General features: G+C 38.4%; 1 protein-coding gene across 4 annotated transcripts in view; it reads left to right on the forward strand.

Annotated features, from left to right (window-relative positions):
- arhgef3 (Rho guanine nucleotide exchange factor (GEF) 3) overlaps window positions 1–24,628 on the forward strand; it is a 137,043-nt gene that overhangs the window by 88,825 nt on the left and 23,590 nt on the right. For 2 of the 4 annotated variants that reach the window (XM_067416324.1, XM_067416325.1), the window contains 2 exons: window positions 21,257–21,364; window positions 24,026–24,196. In XM_067416324.1, the coding sequence (XP_067272425.1) occupies window positions 21,257–21,364; window positions 24,026–24,196 (279 nt within the window). Of the gene's footprint in view, window positions 1–13,221; window positions 13,531–21,256; window positions 21,365–24,025; window positions 24,197–24,628 lie in introns of those variants that run through there. The other 2 variants (XM_067416323.1, XM_067416326.1) reach the window with 2 other exon arrangements.

Raw genomic sequence — 24,628 nt, forward strand, 5'->3', positions numbered from 1 at the left:
CAGTGATAATTGAAATTAATGCAACAAATATTATTTTAGCAGCTCTAGAAGAAACCTATTGTCTTGTTTAAGTACGTTTTTGATTGATTGATCCAATGTAAAAATCTTTAGTTATTAATTTCGGGGCAGCTTAAACGACAACTGAAATTTTTTTCTTTACAAAGTAACATTTACTTGTCTGGCATGCTTAATACAGTCGTTTCTACTGATCCGTGTGACTGTTTTCATCTGTTCTGAGGGGGAAAAAACATTTGTCTTAAAAAAAACCCTTTTGTCATTTGATGAGGCCTACACAGGAAAGAGTCAAGTTGACATGGTCTCTGCTGACACTCCAGGTTGTGCTTGTGTCTTGACGCAGGTCCTTCATCTGATCTGGATCCGGCCGACTGCAGAAAACCTTGGGATAAACAGAGAGACTAACATTAGTGTGGATGCCACTCTGCTTATGATGTAACGAGTACATCAATTAATCAATCAACATTATTTATACATCACTTTTACAATCATGATTGTGTCAAAGCAGCTTCACAGTGTCAAACAGGACAATATTGCAACAAAGTTAGATTTGGCTGTACAATGTACAAACAGTGATGTTATCAGCTTATTTTAATTTATCATATAGCGACAATGTTGGCAGATCAGTATTATACTTTATAGAATTAAATAAACCTAAGTAACCTAATTCATAAATCTTTTTTGTATATTTAGTTGAATAACTTTGATCATAATTTTAGTGTCCCCAACTGGGCAAGCCGAGCCAAAGGCGACAGTGGCGAGGAAGCAAAACTCCACCAGGGAATGATGGAGAAAAATAAACCTTGGGAGAAACCAGACTCAGGCCCCGTCCACACGAAGCCAGCGCTTTCCCAATCCGATCTTTTTTTTCCTCGTTTCAAGAAATATCTGCGTCCACACGAGATTACGAAAACAGACTAAAAACGATGTAGTTTGTATGCCAGGCCAGTGTGTGGCGCTGTAATTCTGCCACAGAAATACACTAAAAACGGAGAAGAAGAGTTGTGGCTAGCAGGGGTATAGCAGTGGTCGGAGGTGAGGCAAAATCTCACAATAAAATAACAATAAATACATTTGCTACTTAACAGATGTGTTTTATTAATGCCTACACCTACCCCAACCCAAAACATACCCTTACAATAATGCAGATAGGGTTATTAAATGACGCAATATTGATGAACTCATGCCCAGTGCCCGTAGTTGTATCCCTTAAATCTTTCACCGTGCTGGACATAGTGTGATGACATCACCATTTCAGAAAATATACGGATTCGCTGTACACACGAAAACGGAAGATGATCGTTTTCAGATTTATCCACTTTGGGACCCGGTTTCGAAAAACATAGGATTCATGCTTCTAAAACGCCGGATCCGTGTGGACGAAACGCTGATACGGTACAAAATTTATATGTATACAGCTAAACGCGTCTCCGTGTGGACGGGGCCTCAGTCAGGGTGCCAGTTCTCCTCTGGCCTGTTAACACACCGTGTAAGATTATTATTCTGGCAACCTAACAGGTCAGAAATCATATTAGATTGGATTTTTCAAAATTTCAGGGTATCAAGCAAGAGACCGGTTTATTTAGGATGGTGCGTCGATTACACAAGAGTATGAATACATGAAAGATCGGAATTATTGCGCCTGAGACGGGTTTTTTGAGCATGACGTGCCGGTGAGGCAAATTCAGAGGAGACACCAATTGACACGGCTCAGCAGACACTCCAGGATGAGCTGGTCATGTTCAGGCGCAAGTCCACCATCCGATCCGGACAGGACCCAGATCCGGGATAAACAGAGAGACTAACATTAGCGTAGATGCCACTCTTTTTATGATGTAACGAGTACATCAGGTGTTATGGGAAGTGTTCCCGGTTCCGGCTGACCTAGTTAATGCAGCCTAACAATCAGTCAATTGATTTTAATAATGAAAGTTAAAAATGTTCTGTGTGTATGCCATAGTAAAGAGGTGTGTTTTTAGTCTAGATTTAAACTGACTGAGTGTGTCTGCCTCCCGAACAATGCTAGGAAGACTATTCCAGAGTTTAGGAGCTAAATAGGAAAAGGATCGACCGCCTGCAGTTGATTTAGATATTCTAGGGATTATCAACTGGCCAGAGTTTTGAGACCGCAATAGACGTTATGGAGTATAATGTGTTAAGAGCTCGCTTAAGTACTGGGGAGCTAAACCATTTAGTGCTTTGTAAGTAATAAGCAAGATTTTAAAATGTATGCGATGTTTAATAGGGAGCCAGTGCAGTGTTGACAGAACTGGACTAATATGATCATACTTCCTGGTTCTAGTAAGAACTCTAGCTGCTGCGTTTTGGACTAGCTGGAGTTTGTTTATTAAGCGAGCAGGGCAACCACCCAGTAGAGCATTACAATAATCTAGCTTTGAGCTCATGAACGCATGTAATAACTGTTCAGCATTTTGCATTGAAAGCATGTGCCGTAATTTAGATATATTTTTAAGATGATAGAATGCGGTTTTACAGATGCTAGAAACGTGGCTTTCAAATGAAAGATTGGTATCAAAGAGCACACTCAGGTTCCTCACTGACGACGAGGGCTTGACAGAGCAGTCATCAAGTGTTAGACAGTATTCTCGGTTACTACTTGTGGAGCTTTTCTGTCCAATAATTAAAAATTCTGTTTTATCTGAATTAAGTTGCAGAAAATTACTATTCATCCAATTTTTTATATCAGCTATGCATTGCGTTAATCTTGTGAATTGGTAAGTTTCGTCAGGGCGTGAGGAAATATAGAGCTGAGTATCGTCAGCATAAGAATGAAAACTAACGCCATGCTTCCTAATGATATCTCCCAGTGGTAGCATATACAGGGTGAAGAGCAACGGTCCTAACACTGAGCCTTGCGGTACCCCATACTGAACTTGTGATCGGTGTGACATCTCTTCATTTACTGCTACAAACTGATAACGGTCAGATAAGTACGATTTAAACCATGCCAAAGCAGTTCCACTAATGCCAACATAATTTTCGATTCTATTCAGAAGAATATTGTGATCGATAGTATCGAATGCAGCGCTAAGATCGAGTAACACTAATAGAGAGATACAACCACGATCAGATGATAAGAGTAAATCATTTGTAACTCTAATTAGAGCAGTCTCAGTGCTATGATACGGTCTAAATCCTGATGGGAAATCCTCACATATACCATTTCTTTCTTTTTTTAAAAGGAGCATAGTTGTAAGAACACTGCCTTTTCTAGTATTTTTGACAGAAAGGGTAGATTCGAGATCAGCCTTTAATTTACTAAATCTGTTGGAAAAGTTTTTGTTTTATTTTAAATAATCATATAATTAGTAATCATATCATTTTAAATAAGTGTTTATTATTTGTTGAACATTACTTAAATTTTTACTCTTAAATGTTTTTTTTTTTTTTTTTGTATTTTCTAATTTGGGGAACAGACAAACTCTCTATATAATGATATCTAGTTGAAAGAGTCTCTGGGCCATATTTTAAAGGACAACTCCGGTGAGAAATGACCCTAAGGGTAATTAACAGATGGTTACAGAGTAGATCGTTCTCTGGGATGCGTTTTCATGGAAATCGAATGTAAAGAGTTTTATCTTTTAAAACTATACTCTATGGGGCACAGAGTAGTGAAATTAAACCGCTAGTTAATACCACTAACAAGGCTCAAAATAGCCTCACACTAACACAGTAGCATAATGAGGGTCCCTACATGCAGACCGAAGCATTGAGAACTTTGTAAGTGTACAAACAGTTTAATAAGAAGATACTTTATAAACACAGTACACTACACGTTCACAGACAGACACCATCTTGGAAAACAGTCTCGACTCATCGAGTCATGAGCGCTGTGCTAAGTGATGAACTGTGACTTGGAATCTCATATGGGCCGTTGTTTCCGCAAGAAAACACTGAACACAACAGAGAAAATAAATAAATAAAAATAAAAATGTCCATGTTATTACATTTCACAAACTTAATTCCTATCGACCAGCTCACTTAGCACAGCGCTCGTTGCTCGATTCATCGAGACTGTTTTTCGAGATGGTGCCTGTCCGTGAACGCGTAAGGCACTATGTTTATAAATTCTCTTCTTATTAAACTGTTTGTACTCTTACAAAGTTCTCAATGCTTCGGTTTGCATGTAGGGACCCTCATTATGCTACTGTGTTAGTGTGAGGCTATTTTGAGCCTTGTTAGTGGTTATTAACTAGAGATTTAATTTTACCACCCTGTGTCTACCCTGTGCCCCATAGACAAGCGCTATAAGCTAATCTGTTTTTAGAGATAAAACTCTTTACATTCGATTTTCAAGAAAACGCATCCCAGAGAACGATCTACTCGGTAACCATCTGTTAATTCCCCCTAGGGTCATTTCTCACCGGGGTTGTCCTTTAATAATCTGAGCACATGGTCTGAAGCTCATGGTGCAGGTGCACTTTTACTAGTTTAATGGTCTACTGTTGATTATCCTCCTTTGTGTATATAAGCCTTCAGTTCTTTGTTCAGTGTCGTTTATTTTTATCTGGTTGTGTTTTATTGTTATTTTTTTTGTAAAATAAAGTGTTTCTGTTGGATTCTCCTCATCATAGTGAACTTAATAACAGACGCTACCTGACACCAGCCAAATATAGAGAACTAAATATCAGAGAGCTAGGAATGGGGGTTTAATAACATGATCAATTGAGCTTTATACAAGTTAAATTTACACTGCCAAGTTTGCTGAGAGACACTCCTTACCAAAAGTGTGTGTCATTACCCCAGACATTTAAATAAACACCTTGAGATGTTTCTTTTACTGTCATCTGCGTCATTGGCTATGCTGGACAACACAGTGGAAATAGAGCAGGATGGTTTACTTTATCGGCTGAAGCAAAATAAGTGTGATGATGACTGGATGATGACTGTGTGCTGTGATGCTGTCAGATCCACTGGTCATCAGGAGTCAGGATTGTGTCAGGATCGCTCTGTGGAGTTTGCTGGAATATAGCACACTAACATGTAAACTGCTGTTATAGAAAAATCAAGAAGTTCATAGAGTCAGTAAAACCCCTTTTATATGAAGAACATTTATATGAACGGGAACCACGTGAAAGGTTGAAGTCTTCTCTAGAAGTCTTGCCTAATGATATTTTCTCTATAATGTTGTGGGACATCAGGAGTCTTTCTTGTCCTATTTCAAGGTTGATTTAGCCTGTTTAAGTCATATTACAAAAAGAATGTAGTAAGTAATATGTTTTCCATGCTTTTATGGTGATTCTTTCTTCTTAGAATAGACAGTCCCTGTTTGTGTGTGTGTGTGTGTGTGTGTGTGTGTGTGTGTGTGTGTGTGTGTGTGTGTGTGTGTGTGTGTGTGTGTGTGTGTGTGTGTGTGTGTGTGTGTGTGTGTGTGTGTGTGTGTGTGTGTGTGTGTGCGTGCGTACGTGGGTGTGTGTTCTTAAATGAAAGTCAGATATTTAAAACCCCACTTGATTAATTCTTGCTTTTATTATTAGCTGTTACTAGAATCAACTATTTGGAATTTCCTCACAACACATAACACATATTAACCCTTTCATGCATGGTGTCCACTTTTAGGGACAGTTAACTTAACTCCATTTAGGGTTCATTTATCATGGTAATTTTCATACTACTATCATACTACTAGTAGATTGATTTGATGTATAGCACACAAGTATTGTAAGTGTGCTGTACTTCTAATCAATCTAGTTTACTTGTAAATGTGCTATACATCTAATCAATCTACTAGTAGGATGATAGTATTGTATTATATAAATAGACTTGCTCCTTTTGTTTTAATAATGTGTCTTTATGAAATACAAAATAGTTGATTCTGGTAATGGCTTATAATAAAAGCCAGAATTAATCAAGTCTGTTAGTATTCTCACACCTTGGAAGAACTGCCATTAAAATGAGCCAAAAGCTTATCTGTTTCTGTGTGGGTTACCAGAACTCAGTGCAAAAAAAGATCAGATTGTTACCACATCAACAATTATAAACAGATAATTGTAGTGTTTTACACAGAATTTCAATGACAGTCAGATGGATTATGGCAAATGCTGCAAGCTGAATGTATGATTTTTTTTTTTCAGGATGGTTAGCATATCCTTTATGAAACTTTGTGTAAGGCTAATTCAGGAAGTTAAAGTATTAATATTAGCATATTAAACCCTCAGCCTGTGGTTTTCTCTTCAATTAGATCTGCAGAAACCAGGTCACTTCATTTATGGCTGCCGATTTCATAATTGACGTTGGTCGTAGCCACAGAATTAAGCTTTTGTTCTCGAACACGTTCAGTCTGCTGGGCTTGTGCATGTGTTGTGGACTGATGAACTGATGTCCAGGGGTCAGAAGGGGTCATCCGCCACCATTCAGGAGCTGTTTGGGGTTATCTGAGCGGCTCCTCGATGAGTGAACGTCAAAGGCATCTGTTTGTTTACCGTCAGAGCTTTGGCTGCGGTTCAGCTGAGCGGTTGCTGCACTTCCCCATGACTGATAGCTGCACAATTGCAGGAACCGAACAAAACTGTGAATCTGGGCCTGATTTCCTGCCGCTGCTCACTGAAACAGGAGCGCTTGTGCAGACGTATTGAATCATACAGCCTGCTGGCTCTATATATCAGGTCCAAATACAGCTGTCAAACTGAGCCTGAAACAGGTCAAGCGTTTATGGGGGATTCCCTTACCTTTCAAGATACCTCAGAAATATAATAATCCTAAAAATAAAAAAATAGACCCAAATGATTCATCATTTTAAATATATATATATATATATATATATATATATATATATATATATATATATATATATATATATATATATATATATATATATATATATATATATTATTTGGTAAATATTTAGCATTTATTATGTTATTATTGTTGTTGTTTTTTTCTTACTCACTACTCTACTGTTCTGTTGGATGTATTATTGTAAATATATTTGTATTTGTTCATTACATTTTTTATTATTGAATCAGATTTTTATCATTTATTTAATTTAGATGGTTTTATTTTAATCTAATTCATGATATTTGCATAATTCATTGCAGATACATTATCCATTCAACATCCATTTAACTATATTATGGTCACCTGTTAGTGGAATTAAAACAGAGTGGAAGCAATTGGGTAGTGTTGTAGTCAAGACCACCTAACAGAGACCAAGACAAGACCAAGACTTTGAAGGGCAGAGACCGAGTCAAGACTAAGACCAAGACAGGCCGAGACCTAGTCAAGACCAAGACAGGCCGAGACCAAGACAAGACCAAGACAGGCCGAGACCGAGTCAAGACTAAGACCGAGACAGGCCGAGACCGAGTCAAGACTAAAAGACCAAGACAGGCCGAGACCAAGACAAGACCAAGACTTTGAAGGGCCGAGACCGAGTCAAGACTAAGACCAAGACAGGCCGAGACCGAGTCAAGACCAAGACCAAGACAGGCCGAGACCAAGACAAGACCAAAACTTTGAAGCGCCGAGACTGAGTCAAGACTAAGACCAAGACAGGCCGAGACCGAGTCAAGACCAAGACCAAGACAGGCCGAGACCAAGACCAAGACCAAATCAGGCCGAGACCTAGTCAAGACTAAGACCAAGACAGGCCGAGACCAAGACAAGACCTAGACTTTGAAGGGCCGAGACTGAGTCAAGACTAAGACCAAGACAGGCCGAGACCGAGTCAAGACCAAGACCAAGACAGGCCGAGACCAAGACCAAATCAGGCCGAGACCTAGTCAAGACTAAGACCAAGACAGGCCGAGACCGAGTCAAGACCAAGACAGGCCGAGACCGAGTCAAGACTAAGACCAAGACAGTCCGAGACCAAGACAAGACTAAGACTTTGAAGGGCCGAGACCGAGTCAAGAATAAGACCAAGACAGGCCGAGACCGAGTCAAGACCAAGACAGGCCGAGACCAAGACAAGACCAAGACTTTGAAGGGCTGAGACCGAGTCAAGACTAAGACCAAGACAGGCAGAGACCGAGTCAAGACCAAGACCAAGACAGGCCGAGACCAAGACAAGACCAAGACTTTGAAGAGCCGAGACCGAGTCAAGACTAAGACCAAGACAGGCCGAGACCAAGACAAGACCAAGACTTTGAAGGGCCGAGACCGAGTCAAGACTAAGACCAAGACAGGCCGAGACCGAGTCAAGACCAAGACCAAGACAGGCCGAGACCGAGTCAAGACCAAGACAGGCCGAGACCGAGTCAAGACTAAGACCAAGACAGGCCGAAACCAAGACAAGACCAAGACTTTGAAGGGCCGAGACCGAGTCAAGACTAAGACCAAGACAGGCCGAGACCGAGTCAAGACCAAGACCAAGACAGGCCGAGACCGAGTCAAGACCAAGACCAAGACAGGCCGAGACCGAGTCAAGACTAAGACCAAGACAGGCCGAGACCAAGACAAGACCAAGACTTTGAAGGGCCGAGACCGAGTCAAGACTAAGACCAAGACAGGCCGAGACCAAGACAAGACCAAGACTTTGAAGGGCCGAGACCGAGTCAAGACTAAGACCAAGACAGGCCGAGACCGAGTCAAGACCAAGACCAGTGCAAGTCCCCACACTTATGATAAAATGTGGAATATGCATATGATTGGCACTTCTCTCGTATGTGTGGGTGTGTAAGTGTACAAGGAGAGAAGTTTTGATCACATTATCAAAAGGCATTGCAGCTTTGTGGGAATTAATCTTTTTCTTCTATAAGCAAATAACACTTAAATTTTCGTCAATGGGAGGCACTGAAGACGACGTGTCCATATTGTTTTCGGTCTATGTTGGACATAAACACCAAACTGACACTGACAGAGGGCGTGTTTGTTTTGTGAAAAGCGCCCGCTCCCATTTTAAAACTCAAAGTTCCCTAAAAATGCTAATCTCGATTAATCTCAGACACAGTCCATTATGTCTTAAATGAATGTGAATAACAGGAGGTGGAATATGGTATGCATTAGTATGCTGCTTAAGCAAATTATTTTATATACAGTCTTGTTCAAAATAATAGCAGTACAATGTGACTAACCAGAATAATCAAGGTTTTTCGTATTTTTTTTTTTGCTACGTGGCAAACAAGTTACCAGTAGGTTTAGTAGATTCTCAGAAAACAAATGAGACCCAGCATTCATGATATGCACGCTCTTAAGGCTGTGCAATTGGGCAATTAGTTGAATTAGTTGAAAGGGGTGTGTTCAAAAAAATAGCAGTGTGGCATTCAATCACTGAGGTCATCAATTTTGTGAAGAAACAGGTGTGAATCAGGTGGCCCCTATTTAAGGATGAAGCCAACACTTGTTGAACATGCATTTGAAAGCTGAGGAAAATGGGTCGTTCAAGACATTGTTCAGAAGAACAGCGTACTTTGATTAAAAAGTTGATTAGAGAGGGGAAAACCTATAAAGAGGTGCAAAAAATGATAGGCTGTTCAGCTAAAATGATCTCCAGTGCCTTAAAATGGAGAGCAAAACCAGAGAGACGTGGAAGAAACGGAAGACAACCATCAAAATGGATAGAAGAATAACCAGAATGGCAAAGGCTCAGCCAATGATCACCTCCAGGATGATCAAAGACAGTCTGGAGTTACCTGTAAGTACTGTGACAGTTAGAAGACGTCTGTGTGAAGCTAATCTATTTTCAAGAATCCCCCGCAAAGTCCCTCTGTTAAAAAAAAGGCATGTGCAGAAGAGGTTACAATTTGCCAAAGAACACATCAACTGGCCTAAAGAGAAATGGAGGAACATTTTGTGGACTGATGAGAGTAAAATTGTTCTTTTTGGGTCCAAGGGCCACAGGCAGTTTGTGAGACGACCCCCAAACTCTGAATTCAAGCCACAGTACACAGTGAAGACAGTGAAGCATGGAGGTGCAAGCATCATGATATGGGCATGTTTCTCCTACTATGGTGTTGGGCCTATTTATCGCATACCAGGGATCATGGATCAGTTTGCATATGTTAAAATACTTGAAGAGGTCATGTTACCCTATGCTGAAGAGGACATGCCCTTGAAACGGTTGTTTCAACAAGACAATGACCCAAAACACACTAGTAAACGGGCAAAGTCTTGGTTCCAAACCAACAAAATTAATGTTATGGAGTGGCCAGCCCAATCTCCAGACCTTAATCCAATTGAGAACTTGTGGGGTGATATCAAAAATGCTGTTTCTGAAGCAAAACCAAGAAATGTGAATGAATTGTGGAATGTTGTTAAAGAATCATGGAGTGGAATAACAGCTGAGAGGTGCCACAAGTTGGCTGACTCCATGCCACACAGATGTCAAGCAGTTTTAAAAAACTGTGGTCATACAACTAAATATTAGTTTAGTGATTCACAGGATTGCTAAATCCCAGAAAATAAAATGTTTTTACAAAATAGTTTTGAGTTTGTACAGTGAAAGGTAGACACTGCTATTTTTTTGAACACACCCCTTTCAACTAATTGCCCAATTGCACAGCCTTAAGAGCGTGCATATCATGAATGCTGGGTCTTGTTTGTTTTCTGACAATCTACTGAACCTACTGGTAACTTGTTTGCCACGTAGCAATAAAAAATATACTAAAAACCTTGATTATTCTGGTTAGTCACATTGTACTGCTATTATTTTGAACAAGACTGTATGTACATATTTTTCATTTACAATTTGAAAATGTTATTGTGCAGCTTTATTGTGCGACAGCAAGGAAAAGAAACCCTGTACTTGCATTTTATTTTGATTAACTACAGTTTGATTGAACAAATATCTCACATGTGCAGGGTTTTTCCTGGGTCAAAAATGGTCTTTGGTGGTGGCTGACAGACCTGGTCTCTCACACACACACACACACACACACACACACACACACACACACACACACACACACACACACACACACACACACACACACACACACACACACACAGTAAAAGTAGCCTATCCACGTGATCTGTGAGCGTAATACTGACAATAAATTTAAAAAATGCAACGAAACAGTAGTCTTGCTCATCTTATGTTGATATCTCATATTATGTATGATCTCTTGATGTTTCTTTTGTTCCAACAGGTTGAATTGTTTTGGTATAGAATCATATCAATATTAGAAATAGCAGTTAACAAATAGCCAAATTTTCTGCCATTATACAATACAATTTAATAAAATGATCAGCTAGCTAACAAACAACTTTGTTCTGTTTTCACCTCACTCAAGTCTTAACTCAATGATTTTAGACTATTTATTTTACTACACATTCAACATACATAAGCTGAAATACTGTGGATAGTTAAAACTAATAATTCTTACTCTCCACTCTTGCTAAATTGGGTAAGCACACTTGTGTTCTCATTTCTGAGGAGTAAATGATTAAACTGATTCGTTCAGTTCAGTGTTGAACAGATCAGTTCTTATTACCGTCATTTAAATTATTCGGTTCAAATGAGTCATTTGGTCGTGAATCGGACATTAGCAGACCCGTTGTGTGTGAATCCCGGCTGTTAGAACATCATGGAAGGTTTGTCACACAGAAAACACTTCATAACTGGATAGAATGAGTTTCCTGTTTATTTGAAGTATGATTTATGTCAGCTGTTTAGCTAGTCAGAGAAGATTAACGTTTTTTGAGCGCAATTCACAACGAGTGGTAATTCAAAACAATTCTCCTAATGCGTAACGTTCAACATGGATTCGGTCTTCTGAACTTATGATTTATGTGAAATATGAGAGAGAGCTAAGAAGGTGCTTATTTTGAAGACAGAGAGAGTGCGCGCGGGGTGCAGTTCTCTGCTCTTTATATGCCCTCAGCTGTGGTCTTGACCGGTCTTGAGACAAAATCCCGAGTCATCTTCACCCGAGACGAGACGAGACCGAGTAAAAATGCGGTCGATACCGAGACGAGACCAAGACCTTTAAAAAGGTCTTGGTCTCGTATACCGATCTCAAGACCGATCTCGAATACACTACAATTGGGAACATCAGCAATTCAGCCACAAAGTGGTAGGCCACGTAAAATCACAGAGCGGGGTCAGCGCATGCTCAGGTCTCCAAAGTTTGTGTGATCTTCAGATGAGCTCAAGAATGGGTTGCCATGGCCGATGAGCTCATCCAAGCCTTACATCACCAAGTGCAATGCAAAGCGTGGAAGTAAAGCAGCCGCCAGTGAACTCTAGAGCAGTGAGATGTGTTCTCTGAGTGACCAATTACACTTCTCTGGCAAACTGATGGACGAGTCTGGGTTTGCCAGTTGCCAGGGGAACGGTACTTCCCTGATTGCATTGTGCCAATTGTAAAGTTTGGTGGAGGGGGGATTACGGTGTAGGGTTGTTTTTCAGGGGTTGGGCTAGGCCCCTTAGTTTCAGTGGAAGGAACTCTTAATGCTTCAGTATACCAAGACATTTTGGAACATTTCATGCTCCAAACTTTGTGGGAACAGTACGGGGATGGCCCCTTCCTATTCTAACATGACTGCGCAAAGCAAGGTCCATAAAGACACAGATGAGCAAGTTTGGTGTGGACGAACTTGACTTGAGTCCTGACCTCAACCTGATAGAACACTTTGGGGATGAATTAGAGCGGAAACTGCGAGCCAGGCCTTCTCGTCCAACAAGATATATTCAGAATACTTTTCAAATTTCAAAATGTCTGAGGAAAAGTAGTAAAAAAAAAACGTACAATTGCATGCGCACGCACGCACACAAACACACACACACACACACACACACACACACACACACACACACACACACACACACACACACACACACAGCTCTGGAAAAATTAGGAGACCACTTAACAATGATTTCTCAATGTGAAGTGGTGTCTTAATTTTTTCAAGTTTTTTATTACTTATTCTGGGACCCCATTTTGAAGTTTAAAGTAGGCTATAAGAATCTCCCTAGGCCATTGACCTAATGCTTAGCATTCATAATTAAATATAGCAGCCAATGACAATTATAATATGTGAATGCGGCATTATGATTTAGCTTTATCAAAGTTAAAGATCTGAGTTTATTAATTATCTACTTTAGAAAAGTCTCACTCAACTGCATGCGGCCTTTATGATTAGGTTATATCATAATGAAATCATATTCCCTCTATCTGTTGTTTGCAGTTCATGACAGTTAATGGATAAAGAAAATAAATGCCCATTCGTTGCTGAGCTCTTCGGGCGGTAACTTTATCAGCTCGCAGACGCGGTTTGAGTGAAAATCGTTCTCTGCGTGCGCGTTCCCGCTGCGCACCCAGCTGGAGTGGAACTTTACCTGCGCGCGCCCGCGTCACGCTCAACTCAAGCGCTCGCAGGCAACAGAATCAGAAGTCTCGAGCGCTCGAGGATGCCGCTGTTGTCCGCGGAGCTCGCGGGCGTCGCGTGCGATTCTCCCCGCGCCGCAGACCGCAGCGTCAGCATGGCGAAGGATTACCCGATATACCTGTTAATCACACGCGCCGAATGCTGCATGGACGAGCCAAACAACCGCCGCGGTGGCGCGCGCAGAGAGCTGGAGGTGAGACGCGCGCGCTGCTTTTAAACTACACTGTGAGTGAGGATATTAAAGGATAATATTACTGTCAGTGTGTTATAAACACAGTAAATGACTCAAGTGGCTGATAATTATTATAAATTCAACAATGATAAAGTAACAAGTAGCCTATTTATTTAATACTTATTATTACCATAACAATGCGTAACTATGATGCATTCACGTAGCCTATACACATTCACAAAAAAGCATTTATTCAGAGAAATAATAAAACTTAGCTAATAGTTTGCTACTTTGCATTTTGTGGCTTTTAAAACGATGTGTTTGTTTGTGCTCTTCTTTAATAGCGTTGTGTGAATGGTTTTGTTTATTGCTGTGGTTTCGTCACCAGTAGCCTAGGCTCGTGTGTTTAATTGTTAAAGTACTGACCAATATTTTGTTTCTTCTTAATACTTTAATACTTAAAAAAAAAGTTATGAAAAATTATTTCTCTCTAAATGTAATTTGAACATTCATCAAAAAGTCGGTGTGTGTGTCATAGATAGACCGTAAAAATACACACATTAAAATGGGGACATTACTTCATCAATTCATCCTGAAACGAGTAGCCTAGTTTATTGCAACAAACATCCATGAATGATGTAGTGCTGTGCCTGTATTATAAAAGGTTATTAATAACATGATGAACAGTGGAAGAATGTTTGTCAATATTGAGGGGAGTTTATTTGGTTAGCTGGGTTTGTCGCTGCTTGTCTAAAATCCTGAAACTGCTGTCCATCACGATCACATTGATTTGGTCATTGACCTGATTGATGTAGCTTCATTCTCAGTTGGTTTGAGTTTCACAGGGTGTGTGTGTGTGTGTGTGTGTGTGTGTGTGTGTGTGTGTGTGTGTGTGTGTGTGTGTGTGTGTGTGTGTGTGTGTGTGTGTGTGTGTGTGTGTGTGTGTGTGTGTGTGTGTGTGTGTCAGACTTCAGTGTGTGTGTGTCTTCTTCTGGTGTGTTTCTGCCTCTGTTGGTCAGTGCTGGGCTTTCTGTTTTTGCTGTGCTGTGTGTCCAGAAGCCGCCCATCATCGACACCTCACTGTGCTAGCTGAATATATTGATATCTTTACTGTTGTTTTTGAGGTATTCAAACTTTGATTTTATTGTGAAGTCAGCTAAACAGCTGTTTGAGCAGGGACTCTAAGAGCAGATAGAGATGACTGGACATATTAAAAAATGAGCTAAAATTCATGGTCTATGATGATTTGGGCACGTACTGATGATGTTAATGAAAGTAAATTTTCTTTTGCCCTGCTGATTGCACATATATGCAGCACAATATGCTCAATTTGTGGTGCTTGGTGAATCAGAGCGAAGTGCAATCTTTGTTCTGTCATGAACTGAATCAGTCAAATGACTCAAATTGAGCCGAATCAGTGACTCAGTCGCTCATCATCACACCGACTCTGTCAGGCTGGTGTAATATGACGTCACATGAGATAGACTAAATAAACCTGTTGAGTCGGTGGTCTGTGCTGCAAAACAGTGCTGTATATAAAACATTGGCATATGAATTTATGAAGTTGTTGATCTTTGCATATTGACTCGATGAATCGCATTGGCTCTTACCCTGAGTTTCACAGATGAAGCTGTAATTATAAATCATCTGCCTGAGGCTTGAAGTGCCCCTTATGATGCTATTTTAAAAGTTCCTTATCTTGTCTCCTGGCAAGTTTACATGTATCAAAGGTCAAAAAGACATTGCACGTCACCATATTTTTTAAAGATTCACAAACGACCTGTCCGAACATTCAGTTCAGTTTCCCAAAATCCATTCTTTCCGCATCTACTCTGTTCTGATTGGCCACATGGCCCAGTCTGTTGTGATTGGTCACATGACCCAGTCTGTTATGATTGGCCACATGGCCCAGTCTGTTGTGATTGGTCTACTCTGCTCTGATTGGTCACATGACCCAGTCTGTTGTGGTCTACTCTGCTCTGATTGGTCAGACCTGTCCATTAACAAACGTGTGTATATTTCACATTGCGGTGCAGACGTGGGAACTGTATCATTAAATGTATCAGTAGCAGCGCATATTTTAGCCGAGCACAAAGTATTTCAGTATTTCAGAAACACAGAACTATATATTTAACTGTGTATGCAATGCACTTCGTCCTTAAAATGATGGATATCTGAGGATATCTGAAAAAGCATAATAGGGCACTTTAATGTCAGAATGTGCTGCCGTTTTGGCTTTGTAGGTGCTCAATCATTTCATAGATATAAGCATTAAAACTTCACTGGAAATACATCAACACAGGGGGGAAAAAACAGCACAGAATAGTGAATAAATATAAGGTGCACTATGCAACTTTTCGTCCACTGGAGGGCGCCTATTCTAAACGGCTCGCGAGTACCGGGACTTTTATTATGACAGGACGGGACACAGTCACCGGGCGCCTGCACTTCTGCTTTTTCCGGTCAAGTAAAAACAGCTATTTTTGTCATATCGGATACTTTTAAGGGGCTTCAGCCATCCGTCCACTCTCTTCCCTGAGAGTGAAATGAAGTAGTGCGCTGTACTTTACACACGATTGACATCAGGTTCAAGTACGCCAGGTTGGCTGGTTGTTATGTTGCCCGCATACCGCCTCCCATGGCCGAGACTGGTATTACGATACCTGTCAGGCCGGGGCTAGTAATGCTACTGCTAATTAAGGTTGATATCTCAGCAGCACTATAACTTGACATTTTTTTAATGACATCATTGCCCTTATTTCTTCTCATTCTTTTGATGCGTGTAGGTAATTTTTTGGATATTTTTTTCCTCAATTTTTGCACATGGCACCTTTAATGGAGAGGATGACCAGTCCCACTTTCATGAGGTGTAAGGCTGAATTAAATATCCTTGCTGTCCTTAGCGGTCACCCCTGGGGTCGTTTGTGGTTTTAAATATGATGATTGACAGCAAGGAAAGCTGTTTTAACTGATTTACCAATTATGTGATTTTTTTTTTTTTTTTTTTTTCACTCAAATTTTATTTTCCATCACTTACAGAAATAAATCAGACAGATTTGACCAGTTAACACTTTTATAAAAAAATAAATAAACATTTCCTAGAGAAAACAATCGCTAGAAAAATGGATAATGAAAAGTTTACAGGCATTTTCTTCAACCTAAAACATAGTGAAATGCGATGCACACTTCAAAATGTGTGTAAAACACCTGTGAAAACTCAATACACAAAATTAACACAGCCCTATTTTTTACAGACTCTTCTTTAAGAATTACATTTGACTAAAGTAATTAACATTATGATACTTGTTAAACCTCTTCAGAATTACAAACTTTTGTAAATTCCCAGAGCAGGACATATTTTAGGACATATAAAGCAGCTGCTGATTATTTTCCTATGAAACGTGTGAAAATATTTTTTCCTTGACTTTTGGGACACCCGGGGAATAATTGCAGTTTTGGTGGCGTTCCACCCGTCAGCTGTGATGCAGACTTTCCCACAGAAGCGAGTCCCTCTTACAGAACACATCAAAAGACGCGTGTCTAACCCTCACTCCTCATGCTTTGATCCAAATGACAGTGGTTGTAGTTCAAACCTCTCCTCTGAAACCATCTGCAGCGTCGCTTTGATTGCGCCGTACAGCTGCATGGACACTTTGAGCCGAATCTGGAACCCATTCTGTGATGAACTTCTGGTGTCCATAAGAACTGCTTGTAGTTTTTTGGATGCAGTAGTAATATTTGTTTTAATACTTAAATTTCATTACTCTGTCCCGAAAACCTAGTGAGCTGCCTTCCTAGAGAATTTGCATGACCAAATTAAACTCGATGCAAAATCAAATTTATTTGTGATAAAAATTGTTTCAACTATGGAATTATTTTATTATGTTGGAAGTAATTTCACCATGTTCACATTTTTCTGAATCAAGGCCTTTGTTGATCCTGGAACAACATTCAGATCAACCAATCAGATTTAAGCGACAAAGTTACAGTTTATGCCAAGTTTAGGCTTACAACCAAAGTTACGTGCTTCTACATCAGCGCTATTCATCTATTATTCCCCTCTGATTTTAAGAAAAAGTAATGGGAGCAGCAGAGGTGGACAGTAACTAAGTTCATTTACTTGAGTACTGTACTTAAGTACACTTTTTGAGTATCTGTACTTTACTTGAGTATTATATTTTCTGGAAACGTATGACTTTAACTTCACTACATTTGAAAGACAAATATCGTTATTTTTACTCCACTACATTTCTATCAAGGTCCTCAAAGTCGAAAGTCATTTCTGTAGCAGCTTTGAAAGTCAGTGGATGATTTTTTTCCTTTTTAAAAGGTGTTTGGGTTTTTGCAGAAAGCCTTTCAGGAATCCCTCTTGTAGAGTCTCGTGAAGTTCAATGATTTCACAGCATTTATTGGACACTGATTTATAGTTTATGGCAAAATGGAAGAAGACGGATGTCAAAATGTTTATTTTGGCGAGTGTTTACGTAAACAAAGCTGATTGTCTTAAGTGAAGGTGAACAGTTGGAGAATATCAGATGTGTATCAGTGTATTGGATCCGTGCATTCGGCCTTAAAGTGACGGCAGCTTTGGAAAGGGCTTTGTAACTTTTATACAAGTATTTAAATGAGCTTAAAGTAGTCGTATACTAGTATGTCAGATGGAGCATCACTGACTGGCTTAAACCATGATGGCATAATGTGCATTTATACAACAATAATACAATAATCAGTTGACATAAAAAAGAAAATTAGTTTAATACTTACGTACTTTTGAAAAAAAAAACTTCTTTTACTTAAGTAAAAATCTGTTTTTACAACTTTCACTTGTAACAGAGTAATATTTGACCTGTAGTGCTGTTACTTTTACTAAAGTAATGAAGTTGTGTACTTCGTCCACCTCTGGGTAGAGTAAGGTTTAGAGCAGGGGTGGGGAACGTTGATCCAGAAGGGCCACTCTCTTGCAGAGTTTAGCTCCAACCCTGAAGAAAACACTCACCTGTCTGTAACTTTAGTAATCATGAAGGCCTTGATTAGCTTCAGGTTTGTTTGGTTAGGGTTGGAGCTAAATTCTGCAAGAGAGTGACCCGTCTGGATCAATGTTCTCCACCCCTGGTTGAGCGGTATGGACGGGGTTAGGGGTTAGGACTAGGGTTGCAAAGTTTCCAGAAACTTTCCAGGATTTTTGGAAACTTTCCAGCAATTTTTTTTTTTTTTAAGTTAATGGAAATCTACCAGAAATGTTCTGTAAACCCCAACGCTCAAAATAATTAATTGGTTTGAGTAGAGCCAACTCAAATTAAACCAATTAGTCCAATCAAATTAACTTTTAATGAGTATTTAGAACTTAATTTTTCTTTTGATTTCTCAAAACTGACGCATTTTAAATAATATGAACTGATTCATTGTTTTGAGTTTTATGAACTTAACTGAAAATTATTTCTATTTGCCATGACACTCAAGGGGACAGTAAATGCCAAAATTAAGTGTTATATTATGTTCTTTTTTTGTGCAACATTAATGTTATGTGTGAGATTTAATAGTGTTTAATATTTTATGTTAGTTCAGAAGAGTTTCTGTTATGTTGAGGTTTTTTTTGTAGGGTTTCCATCGTAACGAGTGGAGCATGAGCTTAGTTTGAGAACAGATTTATGTTAAATGTGTTATATTGCCGTCCTCATTCAGCAAGAGCAATGCTAATGCTACCAAAGCATTGTGTAATCAATTAGCAAGGTGACACTTATTGAATTAGATAGTTAAAGCTTGTCAAGTTTCCACTACTAAAAATTCGAAATTACATGATTTTATAAGTTAAATGTATGAAGTAGTTAACTCAAATATTTCAGTTTTAGAGAAATTAAAATGTATGGTTAGAAAATCAAAATCTGCAAGTTCGGCTTACTTAAACTTTACATTTCTTAACCTAACCTTTTTTAGTTTTGTCATTTATTCATGTTAACAGTGCAGAGACGATTACTTCTTTATTCTTTATTGATTACTTCTGGACTCAAAATGGGTGATCACTGTTCTTCATTTGTTAATTTTTCAGTAGTATCTGAAGTGTTTGTGCTGTTTTTAGCAGAGTGTATGAGTAATCATCTTATTTGATGTCGCACTGGCCAATAGTAGAGAATGATGGAAAACTTTGACGTGGTGATGAATTTAAGGTCATTTTGTTGAATGTGATGGGCTGAATGGCGAGGTTTTCTGTTTGGGGACTCACACAGGTTAACCACTCGACCAAAGGGCGGCTGGGAGTTTTGTGTTATGTAAGCTTTATTTTGGGAAATCTGGCATTGCTGGCCAACAGCAAGATAAGAGACTGGAAGTGCATGCTATGAGTCAAATGTCAAGATTAAACAAAGAAACACTGCATACTACAATCATTACTGGCAAGCATAATATGAACCGTTTCCTATTACAGCATAGAAAATACATCTTCCTAGAAACAAAATCAGGCACCACCGTAATCACTTAGCATAAAGCATGATGCATTGATCCTGTAGAAATCCAGGCCACACGTCTGGGAGGCACAATCAGATCTGCATAAGCAAATATTGAACAGGCGTATGCTTTTGTTTATTATACATTTATAATTTACTCATAAATCAAAAACTGCCATACTAAAAGCAAACATTTCAGAGGGAATCTAGGGCAATCATTTTCCAGACTCAATACGTTCTGATTGTTTTGGATTGTCAGTGAACACACACACATTAAAAGCTTTGAAATGATAACTGTGTGCTTGTTTTCATGTTTTGCATGTTCTACATCATTGATTGCTGTTTAGTTTTGTTAGTGTTGTAAGAGTTGAGATTGTTGTCAAATTAATACAAATTAAAAAGTAAACTGGTATGAAATATCTCTAAATATCTCTAAATAATCTCTAAATATGAAAAAAAAACACTTAACAAGAACATGAGCACTACAGGTTATTGGAGAAATGTAATTTGTATTATTCAGAATGCACAGATGAAAGAAAATGTATTTTTAGGAGCATTTCAGGAGGCTCAAGATAATTCATGTTAACACAGAGAACATGATCCATTGTTTTGTCATTTGGCATAATCAAAAATCAATTGGCAGTCATAAAACGTAGTTATAATCTGCATTTTATAAGTACCAATAAACAGCCAATATCCTTGTGATATGCATGCTAATAAGAAATTAGTTAATAATGAGAATTGGACCATAAACAAAACTGTTACCATTAAAATAAATAAAATACTACAAGATGCCAGTTAAATATTGTACATATTATTTTTTAACCCTGACCCTCAGTTGGACAACTTTAGATGGATTTTAAAAAGAAAAATCTTTTAAATCTTTTAAGCAAATATTGCATTATTTTTTGCAGTCAATATCTTTAAGGGTTCTCTTGTTTATGGTGTGTGTATAAACTGTGAATATTTAGTAAACGAGACATAAACCTACTGAAACTTAAGGCCAGGAACTCTCTGCACAAACGCTTACACAAAAATGACTGTCTGATGTTTTTTTCACCATCAAAGGCTACAGACAGACAGTCAAGTTACTTTGGCTTGAAGCATTTATTTTGACATACTTGCACAGAGTTTGTTTCAACCCTAGCATATGTCTTAACACTGATGTAATAGTGAATCAGAGACATCTACGACTGGTAAGGCAAAGACATGTAGAAACCTTTCAGTCACGGCGTTGTCAGCGCCTGCTTTAGAGAGTCAGTCAGACAGGCTGAAGCCCATGGCCCCGGGGCAGCAGGTGTGAGGTGTTCATCTCTGTGTGTGTGTGTGTGATCTGCAGGAGCCCAGCACCAAGCGGGTGAAGCCTCTGTCTCGAGTGACGTCGCTGGCGAGTCTCATCCCTCCAGTTAAAGCTGCTCCTCTCAAACGCATCGGACAGACACTGCAGGTACAGGCCCGACTCCACTGTCTCCTCCATTCACCTTCTGCTCTGATGCCGTAATGTTTATGAGCGGGTCATTTAATATTTGAAGGCCTTATTATCTAGGACATAATATATAATAATAATAATACAATCTAGGAATAAAAATAATAAAATAATAATGCAATCTAGGAATAAAAATAATAAAATAATAAGTACATTTCCTTAAATAAATGTGCAAAAGTTTGAGAAATACCATATATATTAAAGCAACTGCAATGTGATTGTTTGATTAGATAATTGCATTAATGAGAAATTGAACATATTAATATATATGTATTTATGTATATGTATGTTCAATTTCTCATTAATGCAATTATCTAATAAACTACATTGCAGTTGCTTTAATGCATTTAGGGGAGTGGTCCTGGTCAAGACAATCTCCTGAACTCCAAACTGAATGTCAGAAAGGGAAAGAAAGGTGATTTAAGCAAATTTGAGCATAGCATGGTTGTTGATGCCAGACGGACCGGTCTGAGTATTTCACAATCAGCTCAGTTACTGGGATTTTCACGCACAACCATTTCCATTCCAAGATATTATTATAGACGATACATATCGTACACCCCAACAAGAAATAGAACGTAAAAAACAACGAAACAACAGGGCTTTTTTAACATATGAACTAGTTAACCCTGGGTCATTCATATCTTTCTTCATGTTTCACAACATATAATTAACAATGGTAACACTTTAGTATGGGGAACACATATTCACTATTAACTACAACTTTTGCCTCAATAAACTCCTAATTTACTGCTTATTAATAGTTAGTACGGTAGTTTTTGTGGCATTTAAGTTTAGGTATTGAGCAGGATTACGGGATGTAGAATAAGGTCATGAAGAATAAGGCTTTAATATCTGCTTTATAAGTACTAATAAATAGCCAATATCTAATGAATATGCCTGCTAATAAGCAACTAGTTAATAGTTAATAACTGAACCTCAAAATAAAGTTTTACCTTAACAATTAATCTGGGTATTCATAAGCTGCTGTTTGCCACTGACTGTACATTTCTAACACCTGGGTTAACGTTCTTTTAAAAAAAATATTTGTTGTTTGTATGCGATATATTTAAGGCTCTACTAACATTGTGGGTCCTCATATTATAAATTGTCAACTGAACTATTAACATTTATACTGATTGGACTTTTCAGACTATAAAGGTAAAAGTTAAACCATCTCTTCTTGACCCCAATGGTCATTTGTCCCCTCAAAGCTGAAAAGAGTGTAAAAGCAGTGCTAACCCAACTTCTAAATTACAAGGGTAAAGTGTTCCTTTATCCAGGGTTAAAAGCAGGGTTAAGAATGGCGATAACCCGGAGTTAAGCACAAGCCCAATGTGAAAAGCCCTAATCACTTGACATCTCATCTTCATTTATGCATTAAGCATATGCTTTTATCCAAAGTGGCTTACAAAAGAGGAACAAAAAACATGATTGTAAGTTGTATTAGGGATGCAACAATACAGTTAGTCCACGGTTCAATACACACCTCTGTTTTTAACCACAGTTTTTCGGTCCGGTTCATTTTTTTGCTCTTCTATTCTTAGACGAACAGAAAGAGGTTAAGGAGAAAATGTTTTTATTGTAATATTCTTTCTTTATTTTACTTAAAAGACTTGAAAAACCTTACTTAAACTTAACTTTACTAAAAAAAAAAAAAAAACTTGTACTCATTCACGGTGTACTGTATTATATATATATATATATATATATATATATATATATATATATATATATATATATATATATATATATATATATATATATATATATATATATATATATATATATATATATATATATATATATATATATAATACAGTACACCGTGAATGAGTACAAGTTTTTTGTACTCTATGTAGTTTTAATTCAGCCTACATTTATTCATTCAATATCGTACTTAAATGCTGCTGTACATCTCTGAGCTGCCACTATATATATATATATAGTGGCAGCTCAGAGATGTACAGCAGCATTTAAGTACGATATTGAATGAATAAATGTAGGCTGAATTAAAACTACATAGTCTTCAACATTGATCGACAGCTACTGTATATACTCTATTTAAGCGCAGTGAGTGATTTTTTTTCTCTTTTTTTTATTTTTTTTATTTACATAATTAGAGGTGAGCTGTCCCTTTAAGGACCAGTGCTCACAATCACTAGGCTGCTGCTCGCATCTCATACAAACACACGATTTTACTTTCACTCTAGACATAACCGCCTGTGTTTATATATGTTAACCTTGTGTGTATTTGACAGTATTAGCGCAGTAAAACTGTCCAGTAATCACGTGTCTGACAGGTGCGCGCTCAGCACATGTAAACGCAAATTAACTGTTTAACCAACAAGGTTAAAGCGCGGCTAACTTTAGTGCATATGATTGGATATTTGCTCATATCAGTGCATAGACTCACAGGCACACTCAGAAAGAGCTGAAATAAACTGAGAGGAATATTTCAAACGAAGAAAAATAGAAATAATAAATTACATGCAAAACCGAAAAAACGCAATTCACAAGCGCATATTGAACAGTGAATGCCGTACCGAACGGTTCAATATTATATTGAGTATTGTGACATCCCTAGTATTGACCGTTTTTCCCATTCTCCTTCCTCTTTAGCGTTCCATCAGTTTCCGCAGTGACTGCAGACCAGAGGTCATGGCTCCTCGGACATGGGGCCGGCAGATCCCGCCAGCCATCACCAAACGCCGCGACAGCAAGCTGTGGAGCGAGACTTTTGATTTAGGCCTGGGACATGTGCTGTCCTCCAAAGAGATCAAGAGACAAGAGGTGACTTCACTACAGTCAAAACCATCACTCAGCTGTGTTTGGTGATACTGCATTTCTTACTTTCTCACTGTATTTGAGCTGAAAGACTGCTTCAGAAAACCTGAAAACTTTTATAAAAACAAAAATTAACACATTTATTAACAAATTGTATAGCACATTTCATACCCAATGGCAATTCAAAGTGCTTTACATAGAAATGAATTAAAACAGTGGTAACAAATGCATGAGAAAAAAGAACACCATATGGACGAATAAAAAATTAAAAGCAAGCATGGTAACAAACAGTTGTAAAGATAATAATAAAATAAAAATAATAATAAATAATAATAATAATAATACATTTATTATTAATATTAATTAATAATATTACAGGTGCGGTGAATAACATTGATTTTCTCTTAATCACAGCACCTGTTAGTGGGTGGGATATAT

This window comes from Pseudorasbora parva, chromosome 14 (assembly GCF_024679245.1).
Source record: "Pseudorasbora parva isolate DD20220531a chromosome 14, ASM2467924v1, whole genome shotgun sequence".
NCBI classification, from domain to species: Eukaryota; Metazoa; Chordata; class Actinopteri; order Cypriniformes; family Gobionidae; genus Pseudorasbora; species Pseudorasbora parva.